Below are 22282 nucleotides of genomic sequence, written 5' to 3' on the forward strand. Positions count from 1 at the left end.
TCAAGAGAGGTGGGCCCAAATTACTTCGGACCACTGGGTCTTAGAGGTTATTCGCGACGGGTACACATTAGAGTTTGCTCGTCCCTTGTCAGATGCTTTCCTGCAATCCCCTTGCCGGTCTCGCGTCAAGGCTGCGGCGGTCCGGCTTACTCTTCGCAGGCTGTTGGATCTTCGAGCGATTTCTGTGGTGCCGGCGGTGGAGAGGGGCCAGGGCCGGTATTCCATTTATTTTCTGGTGCCCAAAAAGGATGACTCCTTTAGTCCGATTTTAGATCTCAAGACGGTCAATCAAGTTCTCAGAGTGCCCTCGTTTCGGATGGAGACTCTTCGGTCCGTCATTGTTGTGGTGCGGGCTGGGGAGTTTCTGACTTCCCTAGATCTTACAGAAGCCTATTTTCATATTCCCATTCGCCCGGCTCATCAGCGGTTTCTAAGGTTTGCTATTCTGGGGCATCATTTTCAGTTTCGAGCTCTTCCCTTCAGGCTAGCGACCACTCCCCGCACGTTTACCAAGGTCATGGTTGTTGTGGCAGCAGCTCTCGGAGCAGAAGGTATCTTGGTCCATCCTTATTTAGATGACTGGTTGATTCGGGCAAAATCGTCCCAAGAGAGCGTTCAGGCAACGGCTCGGGTAGTCGAATTGTTGCAGCATCTAGGTTGGGTAGTCAATATGCAAAAGAGTCGTCTTCGGCCTTCTCAGTCCTTAGATTATCTTGGAGTCCTCTTCGATACACAGCGGGGTCGTGTTTTTCTTCCATCGGCCCGCGTACTGAAATTGCAGGCTCAGATTCGGCTTTCCTTGCAGAGGTCCAGCCTGGCGGCAAGGGATTACCTTCAGCTGCTGGGTCTGATGGCGGCGACGATAGAGACGGTGCCCTGGGCCAGGGCTCACTTGAGGCCTCTGCAGAGGTCTCTCCTATCCAGGTGGTCATCCCAGACCGGGTCGCTTCGTCACAGGTTGCTACTGTCGTTGTCGGTGAGAGCCAGTTTACGTTGGTGGCTTCGGGAGGTCAACTTGACCAAAGGCATGCCTCTGGATCAGCCCGACTGGGTAGTGGTAACGACGGATGCCAGCTGGGGAGCTCATTGTCAGGGGCATGTTGCTCAAGGTCTTTGGTCCCTTTCGGAGTCCAAGTGTTCGATCAACTTGTTGGAGACCTGGGCTATCCGTCTGGCGCTTTGAAGATTTCTTCCACTGCTCACCAGACGGGCGGTGAGAGTCATGTCGGACAATGCCACTGCGGTGTCGTACATCAATCGCCAAGGGGGGACGCGGAGTCTCCCGTTGGAGCGGGAGGCGTCACTGCTCCTCCATTGGGCAGAAGTCATTCTGGTGGCTCTCTCTGCGGCTCATGTAGCAGGGGTGCTAAACGTTCAGGTGGACTTTCTCAGTCGTCACTTGCTCGATCCCGGAGAGTGGGCGCTCAGCGACTTGGCGTTTCGACTGTTGGTAGATTGCTGGGGATTCCCCAAAATGGATCTGTTGGCGTCCGCGACCAATGCAAAGTTGCCGCTGTTCTACAGTCATCGCAGAGATCCCAAAGCGCTTGCAGTGGATGCTCTTCTTCAAGCCTGGCCGGATGGGCTGATGTATGCGTTTCCGCCTTGGCCGTTGATCGGGCGTCTGCTTCAGAAGGTAGAGAGTCACAAGGGTTGCCTAATTCTGGTGGCGCCGGATTGGCCCCGCAGGCCGTGGTATGCCGACCTTCAACGTCTTCTGGCCGATCTTCCCTTCAAGCTTCCGGTCACGCAAGATCTCTTGTCGCAGGGTCCGGTTGTTCTTCCGGATCTGGGTCGATTCTGTCTTATGTCATGGCTCTTGAGAGGGCTATAGGTTGACTAAAAGAGGTCTCTCTGCTCCGGTCATTGCTACATTGCTGTGGTCTCGGCGGCGTTCCACTTCTCTGAGTTATGTGCGTACTTGGAGGATTTTTGAGAGCTGGTGTACGGAGCATAGTCTGTCGCCTTTTCGGGCTTCGGTGCCGCAGATGTTGGATTTTTTGCAGCGAGGATTTGACAAGGGGTTGGCCTTGTCTTCTCTTAAAGTGCAGATTGCGGCTTTGACGTGTTTTTGCGGTCGTATCAAAGGGAAGTCGTTGGCCAGTCATCCAGATGTCGTGCGTTTTCTCAAGGGAGTTGATCTTCTTCGTCCTCTCGGTGTTCGTTCCCTCCGTGGGATCTGAATGTGGTGCTTTCAGTTCTTACCAAGCCCCCTTTTGAGCCTTTGGTGTCCTGTACTTTAAAAGATTTGACTCTTAAGACCGTGTTTTTGGTGGCCGTTGCTTTGGCTAGGCGAGTTTCTGAGCTGCAGGCGTTGTCATGTAGGTCTCCGTTTTTGGAGTTCTGTCCCGATCGCGTAGTTTTGAGACCTGTTCCATCCTTTCTTCCCAAGGTGGTATCTCGGTTTCATGTTTCTCAACTGGTTGTCTTGCCTGTCTTGGGTTCCTTCTCCGGTGCGGAGGAACAGCGGAGATTGAAGTGCTTGGATGTCAAGCGGGTCTTGAAACACTATATTAAGTCTACAGAGGAATTTCGCAGATCAGATCTGTTGTTCCTTCTGATTGGAGGTGTGCGTAAGGGGCTGATGGCATCTAAGCCTACTATTTCTCGCTGGCTCAAGGAAATGATCGCTTCAGCCTATCTGCTTTCTGGGAAATCTGTTACAGAGCATGTTAAGGCTCAATCGACGAGAGGTCAGGCAGCTTTGTGGGCGGAGCGTTGTCTGGTGCCTCCGGAGGACATTTGTAGAGCAGCGACCTGGTCGTCCTTGCATTCCTTTTCTATGCACTACCGTTTCGACGTTCTCAGTCGTCGACGGTGGCTTTTGGAGAGCGTGTGTTGTCGGCGGGGCTGCTAGGGTCTCTCCCATAATTGTACTGCTTTGTTACTTCCCATCAGTCACATTCTGGGCCAGTCCGGAGGGAGGCTAAGGCAGGATAAATTTGGCCTTACCTGCTAATTTGCTTTCCTTTACTCCCTCCGGACCGGCCCAGATCCCTCCCTTCAGATATCGGATTTGTTTTTTTCAAGGGTTAGTTGGTTCATTGTTTGGAGCTGTGTTGCTAGTTGTAGCTCTCTAATATGAATAAATGAATACTAAATAAGAAGGCACATAAAGTTGTAGAAACAATACTGTCCAAACTTTGGCTGTTTGTTTCAGCACTCACCCTTGGTTGGCAAGGTGCCGGCGGCAACTCAGGTTTTTGGATGCACAGATTTTAGGTTTTTCTTTCTTCTGCTTTGGTACTCTATTACTGGATCTTTCTCTGTCTGGCAAGGGCTCTTATTGGCTCTCTAGAGTCACACATTTTTCTCAGTCTCCACCTGCTGGAAGGCGTGCACATCCCATCAGTCACATTCTGGGTCGGTCCGGAGGGAGAAAAGGAAAGCAAATTAGCAGGTAAGGCCTAATTTATCCTTAGAGGACGAGGATGGCTTGGCTGATGGTCTTTGGGAGGATCAGTCTCCTGTTGATCTTGACATACTTCCTTTTTCCCGAGGGGAAGATCCTTCAGTAGCTAGGGTTTTTCATAAGGAAGATTTGCAGGAGCTCATTTCTCTTATCTCATCTACTCTGCATTTTGAGGATCAACCTCAGCCTTTAGAGGTCCGTAAGGTAGACTTGTTGGTTAAAGGCACTAGTTCTTCAGCAAAAACTTTTCCCATGCATCAGGATATTTGGGACGTTATTAAAACTCAGTGGGAAGTTCCAGATTCTGCTTTTCATCCAGCCAGGTCCATGACCCGCCTTTACCCAGTCCCAGAAGCAGACAGAGCTCTTCTTAAGGTTCCGGTGGTAGATGCAGTGGTATCGGCGGTTACCAAGCGTAACACGTTTCCTGTGGATGGAGGAACAGCACTTCGAGATGCACAGGACATGAGGTTGAATTATCTGCTTAAGAATAGTTTTGATGTTTCATCTCTGGCGGTGCAGGCGGCTATTTGCGGATCTTTGGTGGCCAGAGCCTGTTTTCGCTGGGCGGAAAGTGTCCTGGATAGATCTACAGATGATCTTGCTACTATAGATGTAGAGGTGTTATGACCCCTGTGCCCCGACTGAGCACGGCAGAGATGGAGTGATGCCGCACTCGGTCAGGCAGCCAGACAACCCCTAGCTTCAGCTGGGAAGTGACCACTGTTCACCAAGAGTTGAGCTCCCAGCTGCAGGTGGCCACCAGGACTTCTCGAACTGGCAGGGTTGCACAGCCGCTGACCAGGCTGACGGGCAAGCAGACACAGTCCAATAGCCAAGTAATCCGTAGGGCAAAGAATAGTCAAACCAGTCCAAGGTCTAAGCAGGCAGCAAACGATCGTGGTCAGGAAAACAAGCCGATGTCTGGTACACAGGAATACAGGAACTGAGGAAAGCCGGTGAACAGATCTCCGGGGTGGACCTCTGAGACAATTGAGGCCGAAGGACTGAAGGCAGGGCCTCAAGTAGTGGAGGAATTAGGCTCAAGCATGTGCAGCTGATTCAAGATGGCTGCCCCATCAGCAGAGGTGCCTACGTCCAAATATGGGCTTTCTTCCTGACCTCGTACTCCAAGATGGCTTCCCAGGACCTGATCTATCCAAGATGGCTGCGGCTATTGATCCAACCCAGATGACGGTTGCCAGAAATAGGAAACAGAAACAGACCCTCCCTCCTGAAGCTAACCAACACCAAGATGGCCGGCTATCTTTGCTGGGCCACGACTCGCCGGCGAATCGGCCGCGCAGGCCTGGCACCAGGTGAGGGACGTAACAGTATCCTCCCTGACACCTCCCCCTTCTCGGGTCGAGTAGGATGAAGAGAATGGAACTCATGGACCAGGTCTGGAGCATGGACGTTGGTTGCTGGCTCCCAGGAGTTGTCTTCTGGGCCAAAATGTTTCCAGGACAGCAGGCAGAACAGCCTTCCTCCACGCAGCTTCGAGTCCAGGATGCGATCCACCTCATACTCGGGATCTGGGTCACTCTCAGGCACAACCACCTTCTTGGGTTCAGGATGCCACTTGGACCTGCGGAAAGGCTTCAAGAGAGACACATGGAAAGCATTGTGCACCCGGAGTTGACTGGGTAGGTGCAACCGGTAAGTGACTGCTCCTATCCTGGAGCGTACCACAAAAGGGCAAATGAATCTTGGAGCAAACTTGAGCGATGGGAGCCGCAGTCTCAGGTACCGGGTGCTTAGCCACACCTTCTCTCCCAGCAGGAACGTGGGTGCCGCTTGTCTCCTGCGATCCGTGCGCTTGTCTCCTTGGCCTTGACCGCTGCCCGGCGCAACTGCTCCTGCACCTTCTTCCAGGCCTCCTGAAGCGAAAGGACTGTGGGCTGTACCTGCGGTGGGACCTCCGTGGGGGAGATAGGCGGAGTTCGACGTGGATGGTATCCATAGATGGTGCTGAACGGTGTAGTCCGGGAGGCTGACTGCAGGCTGTTGTTATAGGCGAACTCAGCCCAGGGTAGTAGAGTGGACCAGTCATCCTGGTGCTGATTGGAGTAGGCTCGGAGGAACGCCTTCGCCGTCTGGTTGACCTGCTCCACCATTCCATTAGTCTGAGGGTGGTACGCTGATGAGAAAAGAGTGGTTACCCCAAAGGCTGAACACAACGCTCGCCAAAAGCGGGAGGTGAACTGTGAGCCGCGGTCACTAATGATCATTTGCGGTAATCCATGGAGCCTGAAGATGTGGGTTATGAAGCTGGCGGCAAGGCTGGCAGCAGTGGGTAAGGCCCTCATTGGAACAAAGTGAGCCATCTTGGAGAACCGGTCTATCACTACCCAAATGACAGTGTTGCCCAGGGAGGCTGGTAGATCAGTGATAAAATCCATGGACAGGTCCTCCCAGGGACCTTGTGGTACTGGCATGGGCTGCATCAAGCCCCACTGCCGGGAACTCTTAGTTCGGGCGCACACCGGACAGGTGGACACACACTGCAGCACATCCTGCGCCATCCGAGGCCACCAGTACGACCGGGCGATCAGATGGAGGGTCTTGTGGAACCAGAAGTGTCCGGCGAATTCGGAAGCGTGCCCCCAGCGTAGCACCTTCCTACGGAGACTCACTGGTACTGCCTTCTGGCAAGTGGCGCCAGCTCCAGGTATGGAGGGAATACAGGCCGGGTTCAGCATAGGGTAGGGCTCCTCCTGGTCCCCAGGAGCCTCGAAGCTGCGGGACAGGGCATCTGCCTGGACGTTCTTCTCCCCCGGCCTGAAAATCAGGTGGAAGTCGAATCTAGCAAAAAACAGAGACCGCTGGGCCTGGCGAGGATTCAGTCTGGTGGCATTTTGGAGGTATAGCAGGTTCTTGTGGTTGGTGATCACCGTCACCGGATGCGCTGCCCCCTCCAGCATGTAGCGCCATTCTTCAAAAGCTAACTTGAGTGCCAGAAGCTCCCTATCCCCCACCGTATAGTTCCGTTTCGCGGGGGTGAACTTGCGAGAGAAGAAAAAACAGAGGTGCTTCTTCCCGGCAGCAGACATCTGAGAGAGTATGGCCCCTACTCCCATGGCTGAGGCGTCCACCTACACCACGAAAGGCTGAGTATGATCCGGACTGCGGAGGACTGGTGCGGAAAGGAACGCCTTCTTTAGGGTGGTAAATGCAGCAACCGCCTCCGGCGTCCAGTTCTTGACATCAGCGCCCTTCCTTGTGAGGGCCGTTAGTGGAGCCGTGATGAGGGAGTAGTCCTGGATAAACTGTCGGTAGTAGTTGGCGAAACCTAGGAACCTCTGCAAGGTCCGCAGACCCTGGGGAGCCGGCCAGTCACGAATAGCAGTCACTTTCCCGGGGTCCATTTGCAATCCGGTGGAAGAGACAATATACCCCAGGAAAGGCAGACTCTGTTGGTGGACTGAGCACTTTTCCAATTTGGCATACAGCCGATGTTCCCGGAGGTGCTGAAGTACCGTGTGGACGTCTTGGTACACGATCACCGAAATGTAGAGCAGATCCTGGAAAATGAAGTTGACAAAATTCTGAAACACCGCAGGGGCATTGCAGAGGCCAAACGGCATTACCCAGTATTCAAAGTGTCCCTCGTGTGTTGAAAGCCGTCTTCCATTCATCTCCCTCCCGGATCCGCACCAGGTTGTAGGCTCCGCGCAAATCCAGCTTGGTGAAAATCTTGGCCCCCTACAGACGGTCAAACTTTAACTCCGGGATAAGTGGAAGCGGGTACTAGTTCTTCACTGTGATCTTGTTCAATCCCCCGTAGTCAATGCAGGGATGGAGAGACCCGTCTTTCTTTGATACAAAGAAGAACCCGGCTCCTGCTGGTGACGTAGAAGCTCTGATAAACCCCTTGAGGAGATTCTCTCAGATATACTCCCTCATAGCATGGGACTCCTCACGGGATAGAGTGTAAAGACACCCCCGGGGAGGATTGGTTCCTGGCAAGAGGTCTATGGCACAGCCGAATGACCGATGCGGAGGCAGCGTGTCAGCCGCCCGGGCACTGAATACATCGCAAAAGTCCTGATAGTCCGTAGGCAGCCCGGGCAGCTCCTTCGGCGGGGTCTGAAGCTGAGCCGAGCAGAGCGACAGGGGAGGCTTGACTTGCAGTAGGCATTGCTTGACACACCGGGCGCCCCATTGCCCGATCTCACCGGTGGACCAGTCGATCACTGGAGCGTGTAGACGGAGCCAAGGCAGTCCAAGAATCACCGGATGAATGGCTCGGGTGAGGACCAGGAACTGAATATCTTCCTGATGTAGTGCCCCTACCTGCAAACGCAGAGGCACAGTGATCCGGGTGATGGTCTGGGGAAGACTCTCCCCCTGGATGGACGTCACTCGGAGCTCCGGTTGGCAGGGTACCGTGGAGCCACCCAGCTGGGACAGGAACTCAGCATCGATAAAATTCCCTCCGGCCCTGGAGTCCAGTAAGGCCTGAGCATGAATCTGTCCTCCTTCACCTTGAAGTAGTACAGGAACGAAGAGCAACTGGTCGGGAAGGGCAGACAACCGGCCCAGAGCCACCCCCTTCATAGGGCTCGGGCCGGAGCATTTCCCGACTTCCCAGACTTGTTTGGGCAGGTACGCGTGAAATGGCCGTCCTGCCCACAATACAGACATAGTCGATTCTGGAGACGGTGGACCCTCTCCTTCTTGGACAGACGATGGCCAGCCATTATCATGGGTTCCTCCTTGGTTCCTTCCGAACCCTCCTCACGGGACCCAGGCGCTTCTGGATGACGAGACGGACCTCTGGATCTCTGCCCTGACCGTGACATGCCCCTTTCCAGGGCTCGCTCCTGGTACCGGATGTCAATCCTTGTGTAGAGAGCAATAAGGCCGTCCAAAGTGGCCGGAATCTCTCAGCCAGCCATCTCATCCTTGATTCACCCGTCCAGTCCTTGCCAGAAGATGGCCTTCAGTGCCTCCTGGTTCCACCAGAGCTCCACGGCCAGCATGCGAAACCGGATGGCGTATGCCCTGACCGACCTGGAGCCCTGCTGAATCCGCAGCAGTTCTCCCGAGGCAGAAGATGGTCGGCCAGGTGCGTCGAACACCATTCTGAACTGTCGTAAGAACTCCTCCAGGTTAATCAGTATCGGACTCCGCTGTTCCCACAACGGAGACGCCCAAGCCAATGCGGCCCCGGACAGCAGGGAAATAATATAAGTTACTTTAATTCTGTCAGATGAAAAAGCCTCCGGCTGTAATTCAAACAAGATCTGACATTGATTAAGGAACCCCCTGCAGGCTGGCAGGGTCCCATCAAAACGCGGTGGCTCCGGGAGACACAGACGTGTGGTGGAAGCCTCTGCTCTAGATCCTGGCGGACCTGTAGCAGCCTGCTGCTGGAAGTTGATTGCAGATGTTCTGCAGCACACAGGACAATCGTGCTATTTGTGCTTGCTGCTCCTGTACCGCTTGAGCCAGCTTAGGAAGCTTGGAACCGTCTGGCGAGCTCATGGCTTCGGCCTACTGTTATGACCCGGTAGAAGTGAGCCCCTGTGCCTCGACTGAGCACGGCAGAGATGGAGTGACGCCGCACTCGGTCAGGCAGCCAGACAACCCCTAGCTTCAGCTGGGAAGTGACAACTGTTCACCAAGAGTTGAGCTCCTAGCTGCAGGTGGACACCAGGACTTCTGGAACCGGCGGGGTTGCACAGCCGCTGACCAGGCTGACGGGCAAGCAGACACAGTCCAATAGCCAAGTAATCTGTAGGGCAAAGAATAGTCAAACCAGTCCAAGGTCTAAGCAGGCAGCAAACAATCGTGGTCAGGAAAACAAGCCGAGGTCTGGTACACAGGAATACAGGAACTGAGGAAAGCCGGTGAACAGAACTCCGGGGTGGACCTCTGAGACAATTGAGGCCAAAGCAACGAAGGACTGAAGGCAGGGCCCCCAAACCCACCTCCCCGCTCCCCCCATTTTCTATTTCTGTTGATGGCTCTCTCATTCTCCCTGTCTCCTCAGCTCGAAACCTTGGGGTCATCTTTGACTCTTCTCTCTCCTTCTCTGCTCATATCCAGCAGACCGCCAAGACCTGTCGTTTCTTTCTTTACAACATCCGTAAAATCCGCCCCTTTCTTTCCGAGCACTCTACCAAAACCCTCATCCACACCCTTGTCACCTCTCGTTTAGACTACTGTAATCTGCTTCTTGCTGGCCTCCCACTTAGTCACCTCTCCCCTCTCCAGTCGGTTCAAAACTCTGCTGCCCGTCTCATCTTCCGCCAGGGTCGCTTTACTCATACTACCCCTCTCCTCAAGACCCTTCACTGGCTCCCTATCCGTTTTCGCATCCTGTTCAAACTTCTTCTACTAACCTATAAATGTATTCACTCTGCTGCTCCCCAGTATCTCTCCACACTCGTCCTTCCCTACACCCCTTCCCGTGCACTCCGCTCCATGGATAAATCCTTCTTATCTGTTCCCTTCTCCACTACTGCCAACTCCAGACTTCGCGCCTTCTGTCTCGCTGCACCCTACGCCTGGAATAAACTTCCTGAGCCCCTACGTCTTGCCCCATCCTTGGCCACCTTTAAATCTAGACTGAAAGCCCACCTCTTTAACATTGCTTTTGACTCGTAACCACTTGTAACCACTCGCCTCCACCTACCCTCCTCTCTTCCTTCCCGTTCACATTAATTATTTGATTTGCTTACTTTATTTATTTTTTGTTTATTAGATTGTAAGCTCTTTGAGCAGGGACTGTCTTTCTTCTATGTTTGTGCAGCGCTGCGTATGCCTTGTAGCGCTATAGAAATGCTAAATAGTAGTAGTAGTAGTAGTAGGAATTAGGCTCAAGCACGTGCAGCTGATTCAAGATGGCTGCCCCCATCAGCAGAGATGCCTACGTCCAAATATGGGCTTCCTTCCTGACCTCGTACTCCAAGATGGCTTTCCAGGACCTGATCTATCCAAGATGGCTGCGGCCATTGATCCAACCCAGATGACGGTTGCCAGAAATAGGAAACAGAAACAGACCCTCCTTCCTTCCTGAAGCTAACCAACACCAAGATGGCCGGCTATCTTTGCTGGGCCACGACTCGCCGGCGAATTGGCCACGCAGGCCTGGCACCAGGTGAGGGATATAACAAGAGGTGGCTAAGATTGAGATGGGTTCTGCTTTTCTAGCAGATACCTTGTATGATCTTCTTAGGGCTTCTTCTAATTCTTTGGCTTTGGGGGTTGCAGCTTGCCGATCTCTTTGGTGACGAGGTTGGTTGGCGGATGCGGCTTCCAAGTCTAAGTTTAGTAAGTTTTCTTTTAGGGGCTCCTTTTTATTTGTACAAGACTTGGATAAATTGGTAAATTCTTTGGAAGAGTCTAAGGTTCCTCGCCCTCCAGAGGATAGGCCTCGTCTATCTGGTCGGGGTTCTTTGTTTGGTCGTGGTAGGGCGAGAGATTTTCGTAGATTTTATTCTGGGCGCGGAGCTCAAGCTCAGAGGTCTCGGTGTTTTAGTAGGACTCAGTCCTTTTGTGGTTTCTGCAGAGGAGGTAGAGTCTCAGGTGCTGGTTTTCGAACCCCCTCCCGTTCTTCCCAGTGAAGGTGTGGGGGCCTCTCCTCTGGTTTTTGTAGGAGCTCAGCTTTCTCAGTTTTATCAGAGGTGGGCCCACATTACTTCAGATCAGGGGGTCTTGGAAGTCATTCGAGAAGGTTATGCCTTAGAATTCGCAAGGCCTCTCTCAGACGCCTTTCTGGAGTCTCCCTGTCGCTCTCGTCAAAAGGCAGCTGCGGTTCGGGAGACTCTACAAAGGCTCTTAGATCTTCAGGCTATTTGTACAGTCCCTCCTTCCGAGTACAGACAGGGTCGTTATTCCATTTACTTTGTGGTAACCAAGAAGGGAGGGATCCTTTCGTCCTATTTTAGATCTCAAGGCTGTCAATCGATCTCTCTCTCAGAGTCACAAGTTTTTGAATGGAGATTCTTGGGCTGGAGAGTTTCTAACGGCCTTAGACCTGACAGAAGCTTCTATATAAATAACTAGCCGTCAAGCCCGTAAAAACGGGCTAGTAAAGGAAGGGGGGGTTTGAAAGCCCCCCCCCCCCCGGATAGGTCGCTGCCGCCGCCCCCCCCCCTCTAGAGTCCCCTCCGCCACCCCTCCAACCGGGCTGGGTACCTGGCTTCACTTTTCAAACCGCCGGAACACAGCCCACAGCTCATCTGAGCTACCGTCGGCCTTCCTTCTTCTCTGTGTGTGTTCCGCCCTCGTGTGACGTAACGTCGGCGAGGGCGGGACACAGGCAGGTAATGACGTCGAGGGCGGAGCACTGACACTCGACTGGCAAAACGGACAACGCACACCACCCTGAACACAGTCGCCGCTGCCTACAGTCTGAACCCTCCCCCCTCCCGTACCGACTCAGGCGCCGCTGGACCTGCACACCACCCTCTACCCTCTCCCTCACCAATCATGCTCTCTCACTCCCCTCTCCCGAGTGGCCGCTGGACCCTGTCCCTCACCCCCCCTCCTTCCCGATGGACTCTCACCGCAGTCGCACGCTCGCCATCCCGCCGCCCTCCCTCTCCGAGTCCACGGTCGGACTCTCGGAGAGGGAGAGTACTGGGACCATGAGCGAGCAGCTGCGGCGAGTGTCCATCAGGGAAAAGGAGGTGGGTGAGGGCTCTGGGCGGGGGACGGTGTCTAGCGGTGAATCGGGAGGAAGGACGGACAGAGCAGCTAATGTTTAACAGCTCTGTGTTGTGATTTTAATATAAGAAGCTCGAACCCGCCTTCCGCCTCTATCAACCCTCCCCGCACCACCTCGCACTCATGGAAACCGATCCCTGTGGCCACGACAGCTGCCGTCTCGCAAACCGCCTGCCTGGAGCATGCTGGGACCGACGCTACGGCGAACTGGAGCCTTCTCTGGATGAGGTTCCAGGACAAAGAGTAGCACTACAGTGCAGCTGTGGCAGAGAGGGCCAGAAAGGCCATTGTGCTGGAGGTGGAAAGACAAACTTCAGAGCTGGGGCTTTGCTGCCCTTTGTTAACAACCTCCCAACATCACTGACATGCCTCTTAAACCTATTTTATTGCACAAGATTGTAGTGGGGGAAGACAAAAGGACAGCAGATGCCAAAGAACAGGTAAACCGAAAAAAAGGACACACAACACACACACCCAGTGTACTCACTTTCACAAACACTCTCTCTGGACGCTGGGGTGCGGACAGAGGAGGTAAAGAATGCAAAACCAGATTGGGGATTGGAGGGAGAGCAGGAATTAATTGGGAGGATGCAGTCACACACACACAGATACTTGCCCCTACCCTCCGACTTCGCAACACACTCTCTCACATGCACACACACACACGATCTCTATGTGACACACATGATCTCTCAGACACCCGCTCCCTCCCCCCTCTGTCAATCTCACACACACACACACACACACACTCTGATGCAGGATATGGATAGATGGACACTCACTGTCTATCTCTGTATCGCCCCACCTCCCACCAACGCTCACCCCCCTCCAAGCCCACCACACTCGCACATTCACTCTCTCTCTCTCTCATACAGTCACTCTCACACACACTCTCTCAGACATACACACTCTGAGGAAAAACCTTGCTAGCGCCCGTTTCATTGGTTTCAGAAACGGGCCTTTTTTTTACTAGTATCTACATTTCCTTGTCATCAAGCAGATGAAGCCATTACGTATGGGTTGTATCCATCAACCAGCAGGGGGAGATAGAGAGCACTCAACTTTTCACAGTGCCTCGTGGCCAGCCAGCTCCACTGCCTCTTCAGTATTCTCTATCTCCCCAAGCAGGGTGGCTGCAGCTTCTTCGAGCTCCATCAAAGATCTGCCTGAGGGTGGCTCCTGGCTTGCCAGTTATTAATCGGGGTGTTAGAGGCTATAGCAGTTTCACTTTGAAGGCACATAGGTTAGCCCTTTCCTACTCAGTGGATGCAGGCACGTTGGTTCGCCTTTCCCTGCCTTTCCCACTCATCTGAGCCTCCGGAGTTCTTATTACCTCTGCTTTCCTCACAGCGTTAAAAAAAAAAAAAAAAAGGAACAGAGTTTTCCTTTGATTCTTCTGTGGGACTGGAGCTGTGATACTCGGTCCGGTGAGGTAAGAGTGTTTTCTAACACCTCCGGGGTGGGCCCGCGATCGGGGTGTTTTTGGCCCGAAACCGCCATTTTGAATTTTCCCGTCGTTTTCGGCAATGGCTGCAGAGAATGTAAAGCGCTGTTCCCGGTGTGGCAAGTGCAAATCAGTAGCGGGGCTCTGTAAATCGTGCTGTACAGGTGTAAGAGCCGATCCGAGCATGGCGAGCGATGATTCTTCCCACTCAGAGCTCGCAGTGGACGCCATTTTGAATTCTCCGCATGGCGCGGCCTCCGTAGAGATGGAGAGCCCTGAGCCCGGGGGGGGGGGGGACGACCTCGATTGAGGCTATTCAGGGAGCGGCTAGCCCCGGACGGGATCTGGGTGCCCAGGGCGAGTTTTTCTCCCCTGATTTTGTGTTGTTATTGCATAAAGCATACATGCTGAAAGAGCTCTCCCTCAAGGGCCGTCTGAGGCCCCTTCTATTGTCCCCCCCCCCGGTGGATTCTGGCCTGGGACTGCCCGCTGAGGCTATTTTCCATGATAATTGGCATAAAGAAAAGCGTAGAAGGGCTAATTCCCCTTCAGATTGTGGTGTACCTCCTTTTTCCCCCCCCGTGGTCGGGCTGTGAGGATTCGGAGAGTTCTGGCAGGCCTTTGTGGTCTGAGGAGCCAGTCAGGTGCAGAATTACCACAGAATCTGGATGATCCCTCCGCGGTGAGGATTTTCCACAGTGATGAGCTGCCAACGCTTATTTCAGATGCCCTACAGGTCCTTTCTATTGAAGAGCCTGACAGTGGCACGGCCTCCTCTGTGAATCCTAGGATGGCTAGTACCAAAAAGCCTGCTCGAGCCTTTCCTTTGCATGACTCCATCCAAGAGCTTATTTCCGCTCAGTGGGCTGACCCCGAGGGGCCTTTGAAAGTTTCCAGGGCTATGGGGCAATTATACCCTCTGCGTGAGGAGCATTTGGCTTGCTTTGCAATGCCTAAAGTAGATGCCCTAGTCACTGCGGTGACAAAGAGAATTACCCTCCCTGTGGAAGGAGGAGTTGCCCTGAAGGATATTCAAGACCGTAGGCTGGAAGCAGCACTTAAACGGTCCTTTGAAATTGCAGGTCTTACTGTTCGGGCATCTGCATGCGGTTGTTATGCTGCTAGAGCCTGCCTTGCGTGGTTGCAACAGGCAGTGGAACAGCCTGGAGATGGAGCGGAGGCCTCCTTGGATGTGGCTCCGCGGCTGGAGTCGGCCTTGTCCTTTTTGGCTGATGCCCTTTATGATATTGTCAGAGCTTCGGCTAAACAAATGGCAGTAGCAGTGGTGGCTCGCCGTCTTATTTGGCTACGACATTGGGCAGTGGACATGGCCTCTAAGCAAAGGTTGGTGAAGTTGCCCTTTCAAGGCCTTCTCCTATTTGATGAGGAGTTGGAAAAAAATTGTTAAAGGCCTGGGAGATCCTAAACCCCAGCGCTTGCCCGAAGATAGGCCGAGGCCTTCCTCCAAGGGCCAGGCGGTCCACTCCTCTTATAGACCTCGCTTCCGTGAAGCTAGAAGGTACTGCCCGGGGCGTTCTGCTGGGTTCACTTCTCATGCCCTTTTTCAGCAGAGGAACTCCTTTCACTCGGACAAGCGTTCCGCAGCCACCGGCTCTAGGCCTGGAGTTCAGGGGCGACCCTCTCAATGATGGTGCGCCGGCCCCCTCCTCGCTGCCTGTCATCAGAGGACGTCCTTCCCTCTTTGCCGAGGAGTGGGCCAATATTTCCTCAGATCAGTGGGTTCTGGACCTGATCAGAGATGGCTACAGAATAGAATTCAACGCCCCAGGAAGAGACGTGTTTGTGGAGTCCCGATGCGGTTCTGCTGCCAAACGGGCGGCGGTAGAGGAGACTTTGGAAGGTCTGATTCAGTTAGGGGCAGATACTCCATCTACTTTGTGGTGCCGCGAAAAGGTGGGTCTTTTCGCCGTATTCTGGACTTAAAAGAATTAAACAAGTCCCTGAGAGTGCGGCATTTCCACATGGAAACCCTGCGCTCCGTCATTGCTGCGGTACAGCCAGGAGAGTTTCTCACGTCTCTAGACCTGAAAGAAGCTTACTTGCACATACCAATTTGGCCCCTGCACCAGAGGTTTCTGAGGTTTGCGGTGTTGGGAAAACCTTTCCAGTTCCGGGCCTTGCCTTTTGGCCTCGCCACAGCTCCCCGAACGTTTTCGAAGGTAATGGTGGTAGTAGCTGCTTTGCTCAGGCGAGAAGGTATCAGGGTTCATCCATACCTAGACGACTGGCTCATCAGAGCAGACTCTGTAACAGAGAGCTATCAAGCTACAGCCAGAGTGGTCTCAGTACTTCAATCTCTAGGCTGGGTCGTCAATATGGCCAAAAGTCACCTGACCCCCTCGCAATCTCTAGAATATTTGGGGGCCAGGTTCGACACAGGCTCGGGCTATGTATACCTACCCGAGCAAAGGCGGTGCAAGCTTCAGAATCAGGTCCGTCTGCTCCTGAGGATGCCCCGCCCGCGAGCTTGGGACATTGTCCAGCTGCTGGGATCGATGACAGCCACATTGGAAGTGGTGCCCTGGGCGAGAGCGCACCTGAGACCTCTACAGTATTCCCTACTTCAAAGATGGTCTCCAGTTTCTCAGGATTATCAATACAGACTTTCTTGGCTCCCTGCGGCCAGACTCAGCATGGAGTGGTGGCTCTCAGACAGCATGCTGTGGCGAGGAATGCCACTGGCGCTCCCCGATTGGTATCTAGTAGTGACAGATGCCAGCTTGAAGGGCTGGGGCGCACATTGCAAGGGGAAGCATGCCCATTGTCTGTGGACACCCGAGGAGTCTGAGTGGTCCATCAACCGCCTGGAGTTGAAAGTGGTGTTTCAGGCGCTTCTGGCCTTTCAAGTGACCCTGGAAGGATTGGCTGTCAGAGTGATGTGGGACAACACGACAACAGTGGCCTATATAAATCGATAAGGCGGCACTCAGTGCAGAGCACTGGCCGCGCAGGCCGAACAGATTTGCCACTGGGCCGAGCTGCATCTTCAGTTTCTGTCGGCAGCTCACATTGCAGGTCAGAGCAACGTGCAAGCCGATTATCTAAGCAGGTATCAGATCGATCCAGCAGAATGGGAACTAGCAGACGAAGTATTCCTGCAGATATGTGCCAAATGGGGCAAGCCCGTGATGGATCTTATGGCGACAAGTTCAAATGCCAAAGTCTCGTGCTTCTTCAGCAGACGGAGAGATCCTCGCTCGGCAGGGTTGGATGCCTTGACTCAGCCCTGTCCTCCGGGCCTACTATATGTGTTCCTTCCGTGGCCCTTGATAGGGCGTGTGCGCCTTCGGATTCGGCTGCACCCAGGAGAAGTGGTTCTCATCGCCCCGGATTGGTCCAGGAGGCCTTGGTATGCGGACCTCCGACAGATGCTAGTGGAGGCTCCCCTTCCTTTACCTCTGGTACCGAACCTGTTGTCACAGGGCCCGGTAGCCATGGAGGACGCCTTCCGCTTTGGTCTTATGGCATGGCGATTGAGAGGGCGCAATTGAGGGACAAAGGCTATTCAAACACAGTCATTTCCGCTCTCCTGCAGGCCCGCAAGCATTACACTTCCGTGGCTTATGCCAGGATTTGGCGCCAGTTTGAATCTTGGTGTGCTTCAAAAGCGATCACACCCATGCGGGCTCCTGTCTCGCCAATTCTGGACTTTTTGCAGGATGGTGTACAAATAGGCTTGGCCTATAATTCCCTGCGGGTGCAAGTGGCAGCGTTGGCCTCCCTTCGTGGTAAGGTTGAAGGCGTGTGTTTAGCTGCTCATCCAGATGTGGCACGGTTTCTTAGTGGGGTGCTTCAGCTCCGGCGTTCCGTGCGAGCACCCTGTCCAGCTTGGAACCTGGGGCTAGTTTTGAAGGCCCTGCAGGCTTCTCCTTTTGAGCCGCTTCGGCGAGCATCGGAGAAAGATTTGACACTAAAGGCCGTTTTTCTTGTGGCCATTACTTTGGCGAGATGGGTGTCAGAGCTCCAGGCACTGTCCTGTAGAGACCCATTTCTGCAATTCTCAGAGTCCGGGGTCACGGTTTGGACCGTGCCTTCCTTCATGCCTAAGGTGGTTTCAGCGTTTCACCTAAACCGGCCTATTTTCTTGCCCTCCTTTGATAAGGAGGAGTTTCCAGAATCTTTTGGGCAGTTGCACCTGTTGGATGTGCGCAGGACTCTGCTGCAGTATCTGCGAGTTACTATCTCTTTCAGGATCTTTGATCATCCGTTGGTTTTGCTCTCAGGTCCTCGCAGAGGGTCTCCAGCGTCTAAAGCCACTATTGCCCGCTGGCTCAAAGAAACTATCTTTTCAGCTTATCTGGTTGCCGACCGGTCTCCGCCTGTAGCCTTTAAGGCGCATTCTACCAGAGCGATTTCTTCCTCTTGGGCTGAAACTGGAGCACTCTTTCGTCAAGAGATATGCAGTGCAGCAACATGGGCTTCTAAGCTCTCTTTTGCCCGACATTACAGGCTGGATGTGGCTGCTAGGAGGGATGCGCGTTTTGGAGCACAAGTGCTAGCGCGTGTTGTGACCTGTTCCCACCCTATATAGGGATTGCTTTGTTACATCCCATATGTAATGGCTTCATCTGCTTGATGACAAGGAAGGGAAAATTAGGTTCTTACCTTGGTAATTTTCTTTCCTTTAGTCATAGCAGATGAAGCCATGAGCCCTCCCTGTATGATTGTCTGTATGCTGTGAATCTGTTTCAGGTTCTGTTCTTGTTTCCTGAAGTTCCTTCCTTGGGAGAAAGTTGGAAAACAGTCTTCAGGATTCATGTTCACTTGTAGGAGGATGAGTCCATTCCCTCCAGTTTATGTTTTGGAGGATGAGTTTATTCCCTCCAGGAGGATGTGTTCATTCCCTCCTTTTGAGTTCATGCCCTTGTTAAGGGGCCATCGTTCGCTGTGAGGAAAGTTCATGTTATTCCCATTGCGGTTTGCCATACTGCTTTGGAAGCTTCAAATACTGAAGAGGCAATGGAGCTAGCTGGCCATGAGGCACTGTGAAAAGTTGAGTGCTCTCTATCTCCCCCTGCTGGTTGATGGACACAACCCATACGTAATGGCTTCTTCTGCTATGACTAAAGGATAGAAAATTACCAAGGGAAGAACCTAATTTTCCCTTTCTTGCTGCTTTCACAAAATGCAAATAACTTATTATTTCTCCACATAGCACCGCTTTTGCGGCGTCCCAGTACAAGACTGGATCATCTGCGTGAGCCCCACTCTGTGCTGCATAGTCGTGCCAGCACTCCACAAGTTTCCCTTTAAACACTGCATCCCTATACAACTCTATTGGGAATCTCCACCGGTGCCCGCTTCTACTTCTGGTGTTTTTTTACCACTCCATGTGTACCCATGCGTGGTCTGAAATCGTATACGTACCGATTTCCGCTTTTTGGATAGCTCCAAAGAGCCCTTTAGAGACAAGTATATAATCAGTTCTAGCCTGTGTGGAATGTGCTCTCGATAAATGAGTATAGTCCCTCTCTGTTGGATGTAATACCCGCCATATGTCTACCAGATCCAACAGCTGCCCTAATCGCTTCAGTCCCTTATTAGATGCCCCTAAATCCTTCCGCGTTCCTTGTGAGCTATCGGTCCCATACTGTGTTAAAGTCTCCTCCCACCACTAGATGCATTCCTGTGTAATCAAGTAAATGATTTGTCACAGTGTTATAAAACGCTTTATCATATTGGTTAGGAGCATATATATTGCAAAGTAATATTTTTTGGCCTTGTATCACCAGCATTACTAAAACAAGCCAGCCCTTCGGATCTACGAATATTGGCTGAATATCAGCTGCCACCCCTCTGCGCACTAACACTGCTACTCCTCCTTTCTTGCCCCGAGCCGCCGCAGCCACACAGTTACTCACCCACCATGTTTTAAGCTTAGTGTGTTCTGCTTGGTTAAGGTGTGTCTCTTGTAACAAAGCCACATCAACTTTATACCTCTGTAATTGCTGTAGGATTTTAGTTCTTTTTACTGGGGAACTAATTCCCCCGACATTCCAGGATACCAATTTTACCATTAGCTGAGTAATCTTGAGCTGCTATCTCTCTATATAAAACGCACCTCCAACGTTCTAATGAAGCCTCACTTACCCAACATTCTAAAAGTGAAGGGGGTGAGATCGCTTTGTGTCTGCCCCGCCCACGCGTCAAACGTGATGACGTCGAGGGCGGAGCAATGACACTCAACCAATCGCATCACTCGGCAGCGAAGCGTCAGGGAAGGAGGCGGCACTCCCGACGTCTAGCCTTCCCTTCGCTGTGTTCCGCCTTCTTCTGACGTCAAGGATGACGTCAAAAGAAGGCGGAACACAGCGAAGGGAAACCTAGACATCGGGAGCACCGCCTCCTTCCCTGACGCTTCGCTGCCAGAACCGCCACGGAGGTACATTTAAAATGAAGAAAAAAAACAAACACGGATGTTGGGGGGAGAGAAGAGGGTGGCCAGTAAAGTAGAACAATGGGAGCGGGAGGCCAGGGGAGAAACGACAGCATGGATGCGAAGGGGGGGGGGGAGAAGAGGGCGGGCCAGGCTGGGACATGGGAGAGAGAGGAGCATGGATGCGAGGGGGGTCATGGAAGGGAGAGAGGGTACTTGCTGGAAAAGGATGAATGGAGGCGGCAGGGGACAGAGGAGCATGGATGGCCATGGATTGGGAGGACAGGACTCAGGGAGAGAGGGGAATTGCTGGGTAGGGATGAATGGAGGGGACAGATGGGCATGGATGGATATGGATTGCAGGGCAGGCCTCAGGAAGAGAGGGGAATTGCTGGATAGGGATGAATGGAGGGGCCAGGTGACAAAGGAGCATGGATGGGCATAGATTGGAAGGGCAGGACTCAGGGAGAGGGGAATTGCTGGATACGGATGAATGGAGGGGACAGATGGGCATGGATGCATATGGATTGCAGGGCAGGCCTCAGGGAGAGAGGGGAATTACTGGATAGGGATGAATGGAGGGGCCAGGTGACAGAGGAGCATGGATGGGCATGGATTGGAAGGGCAGGACTCAGGGAGAGGGGAATTGCTGGATAGGGATGAATGGAGGGGACAGATGGGCATGGATGGGCATGGATTGGGAGGGCAGGGCTCAGGGAGAGAGGGAAATTGCTGGAAAGGGATGAATGGAGGGGGCAGGGGACAGAGGAGCATGGATGGGCATGGATTGGGAGGGCAGGGCTCAGGGAGAGAGGGGAATTGCTGGATACGGATGAATGGAGGGGACACATGGGCATGGATGGATATGGATTGCAGGGCAGGCCTCAGGGAGAGAGGGGAATTGCTGGATAGGGATGAATGGAGGGGACAGGTGACAAAGGAGCATGGATGGGCATGGATTGGGAGGGCAGGGCTCAGGGAGAGAGGGGAATTGCTGGAAAAGGATGAATGGAGGGGGCAGGGGACAGATGGGCATGGATTGGGAGGGCAGGGCTCACACACTCTCTCTCATATACAATGTCTTTCTGACTCTCACTCTCACACACTCTATCTCACACTGTATCACATTCACTCTCTATGTGCCACACAGTCACTCACACACTCGCTTGGTCTCATACACTCACTCTCACAGAGAATCTGTGTCTCACACACACTCTCTCTCTCGCCCACACACACACACTCTCTCTCACACTGTGTCTCACATACACACTTGCACACACTCTCATTCTCACACACTCTCTCACAAACACACTCACACCCAGACTCACTCTCTCTCTCACACACTCACACTTTCACTCTGACTCTCAAACAGTCACTCTCACATACACTCTCCCAAACATACACACTCCGAGGAAAACCTTGCTAGCGCCCGTTTCATTTGTCTCAGAAACGGGCCTTTTTTACTAGTCTGTCAATATTCTCTGAATTCCACATCCTGGAAGGCACCCCAGCCTGCACCCCCAAGAGCTATTCTCTGTCCCATCTCTTCTTCCTTTCCCATCCCGCCTCTTGTCTGCCCTTACATCCTCCCTTCAGACCCATTTTATCAGTCAGTGTTATCCCCTCAACCCCTCCGCCATCCAACCTTCCGCTTCCCCCTCCCCCCTGTCCCCAACCCCTCCTCCCACTCTGTATCCCCATGGCTACCGTTCCCAAAGTGGGAAACTATCACGACTTAACGCCCCCCCCTAGCCTTTCCCCTCAATGTAACTGCATTCACAACCTTTATCAACTAAACCACATTTATTCAATTAAATCTAACAATTCCCCCGCCCCAGCATGAAATACAACCTTTAGTCCTTAAACACTTTTCAACCTGTATTCTTCGGACTTCCCGGATACCACCATAAACTCTTTTGCGGAGTCCCATTTGATGGCTTCCAACCACTCAGTCTCTTCAGCACATCTTTCCTCTTCTCTTCTTCAAGAAATATGCGTATTTACGACCCCCTCTTTTTTTTTTTTGATTCAGTGTGATCATCCTGAACCAGTCGCAAATTCCTTCTCCAGTTGTGCCACTTATCCCTGCGCCTCTTCTGCCAATTCAAAAGAACGCACCAATCCTTTATGCGTAATTTTTAACACTGCTGGATAAATCAGGGCAAAACGGACTTTCCAGGAAACAAGCTTGGTACAGAGCGGCGAAAAGGCATGTCTCCGCCCCTCCACTCCAGCAGAATAATCCTGAAAGCTTAAAATCCTTTTATTGTCATAAGTCAAGGGGTGATCTAGGTGCGAGGATATCAGTATAAATTGCTTATGAGCAAAGTTTAGCACTCTCAGGATGATC

At 52.8% G+C, this 22282-nt stretch overlaps 1 protein-coding gene across 1 annotated transcript; it reads right to left on the reverse strand.

Annotated features, from left to right (window-relative positions):
- Window positions 1-6507: 6507 nt before the first annotated feature.
- Window positions 6508-6999, reverse strand: LOC115462095 (uncharacterized mitochondrial protein AtMg00860-like). The gene has a single exon (XM_030192134.1). It carries the CDS (start codon window positions 6997-6999, stop codon window positions 6508-6510), a length of 492 nt encoding a protein of 163 aa, XP_030047994.1.
- Between the last annotated feature and the right edge of the window lie 15283 nt (window positions 7000-22282).

The sequence above is a fragment of the Microcaecilia unicolor genome, chromosome 2, assembly GCF_901765095.1.
Source record: "Microcaecilia unicolor chromosome 2, aMicUni1.1, whole genome shotgun sequence".
Taxonomy (NCBI): domain Eukaryota; kingdom Metazoa; phylum Chordata; class Amphibia; order Gymnophiona; family Siphonopidae; genus Microcaecilia; species Microcaecilia unicolor.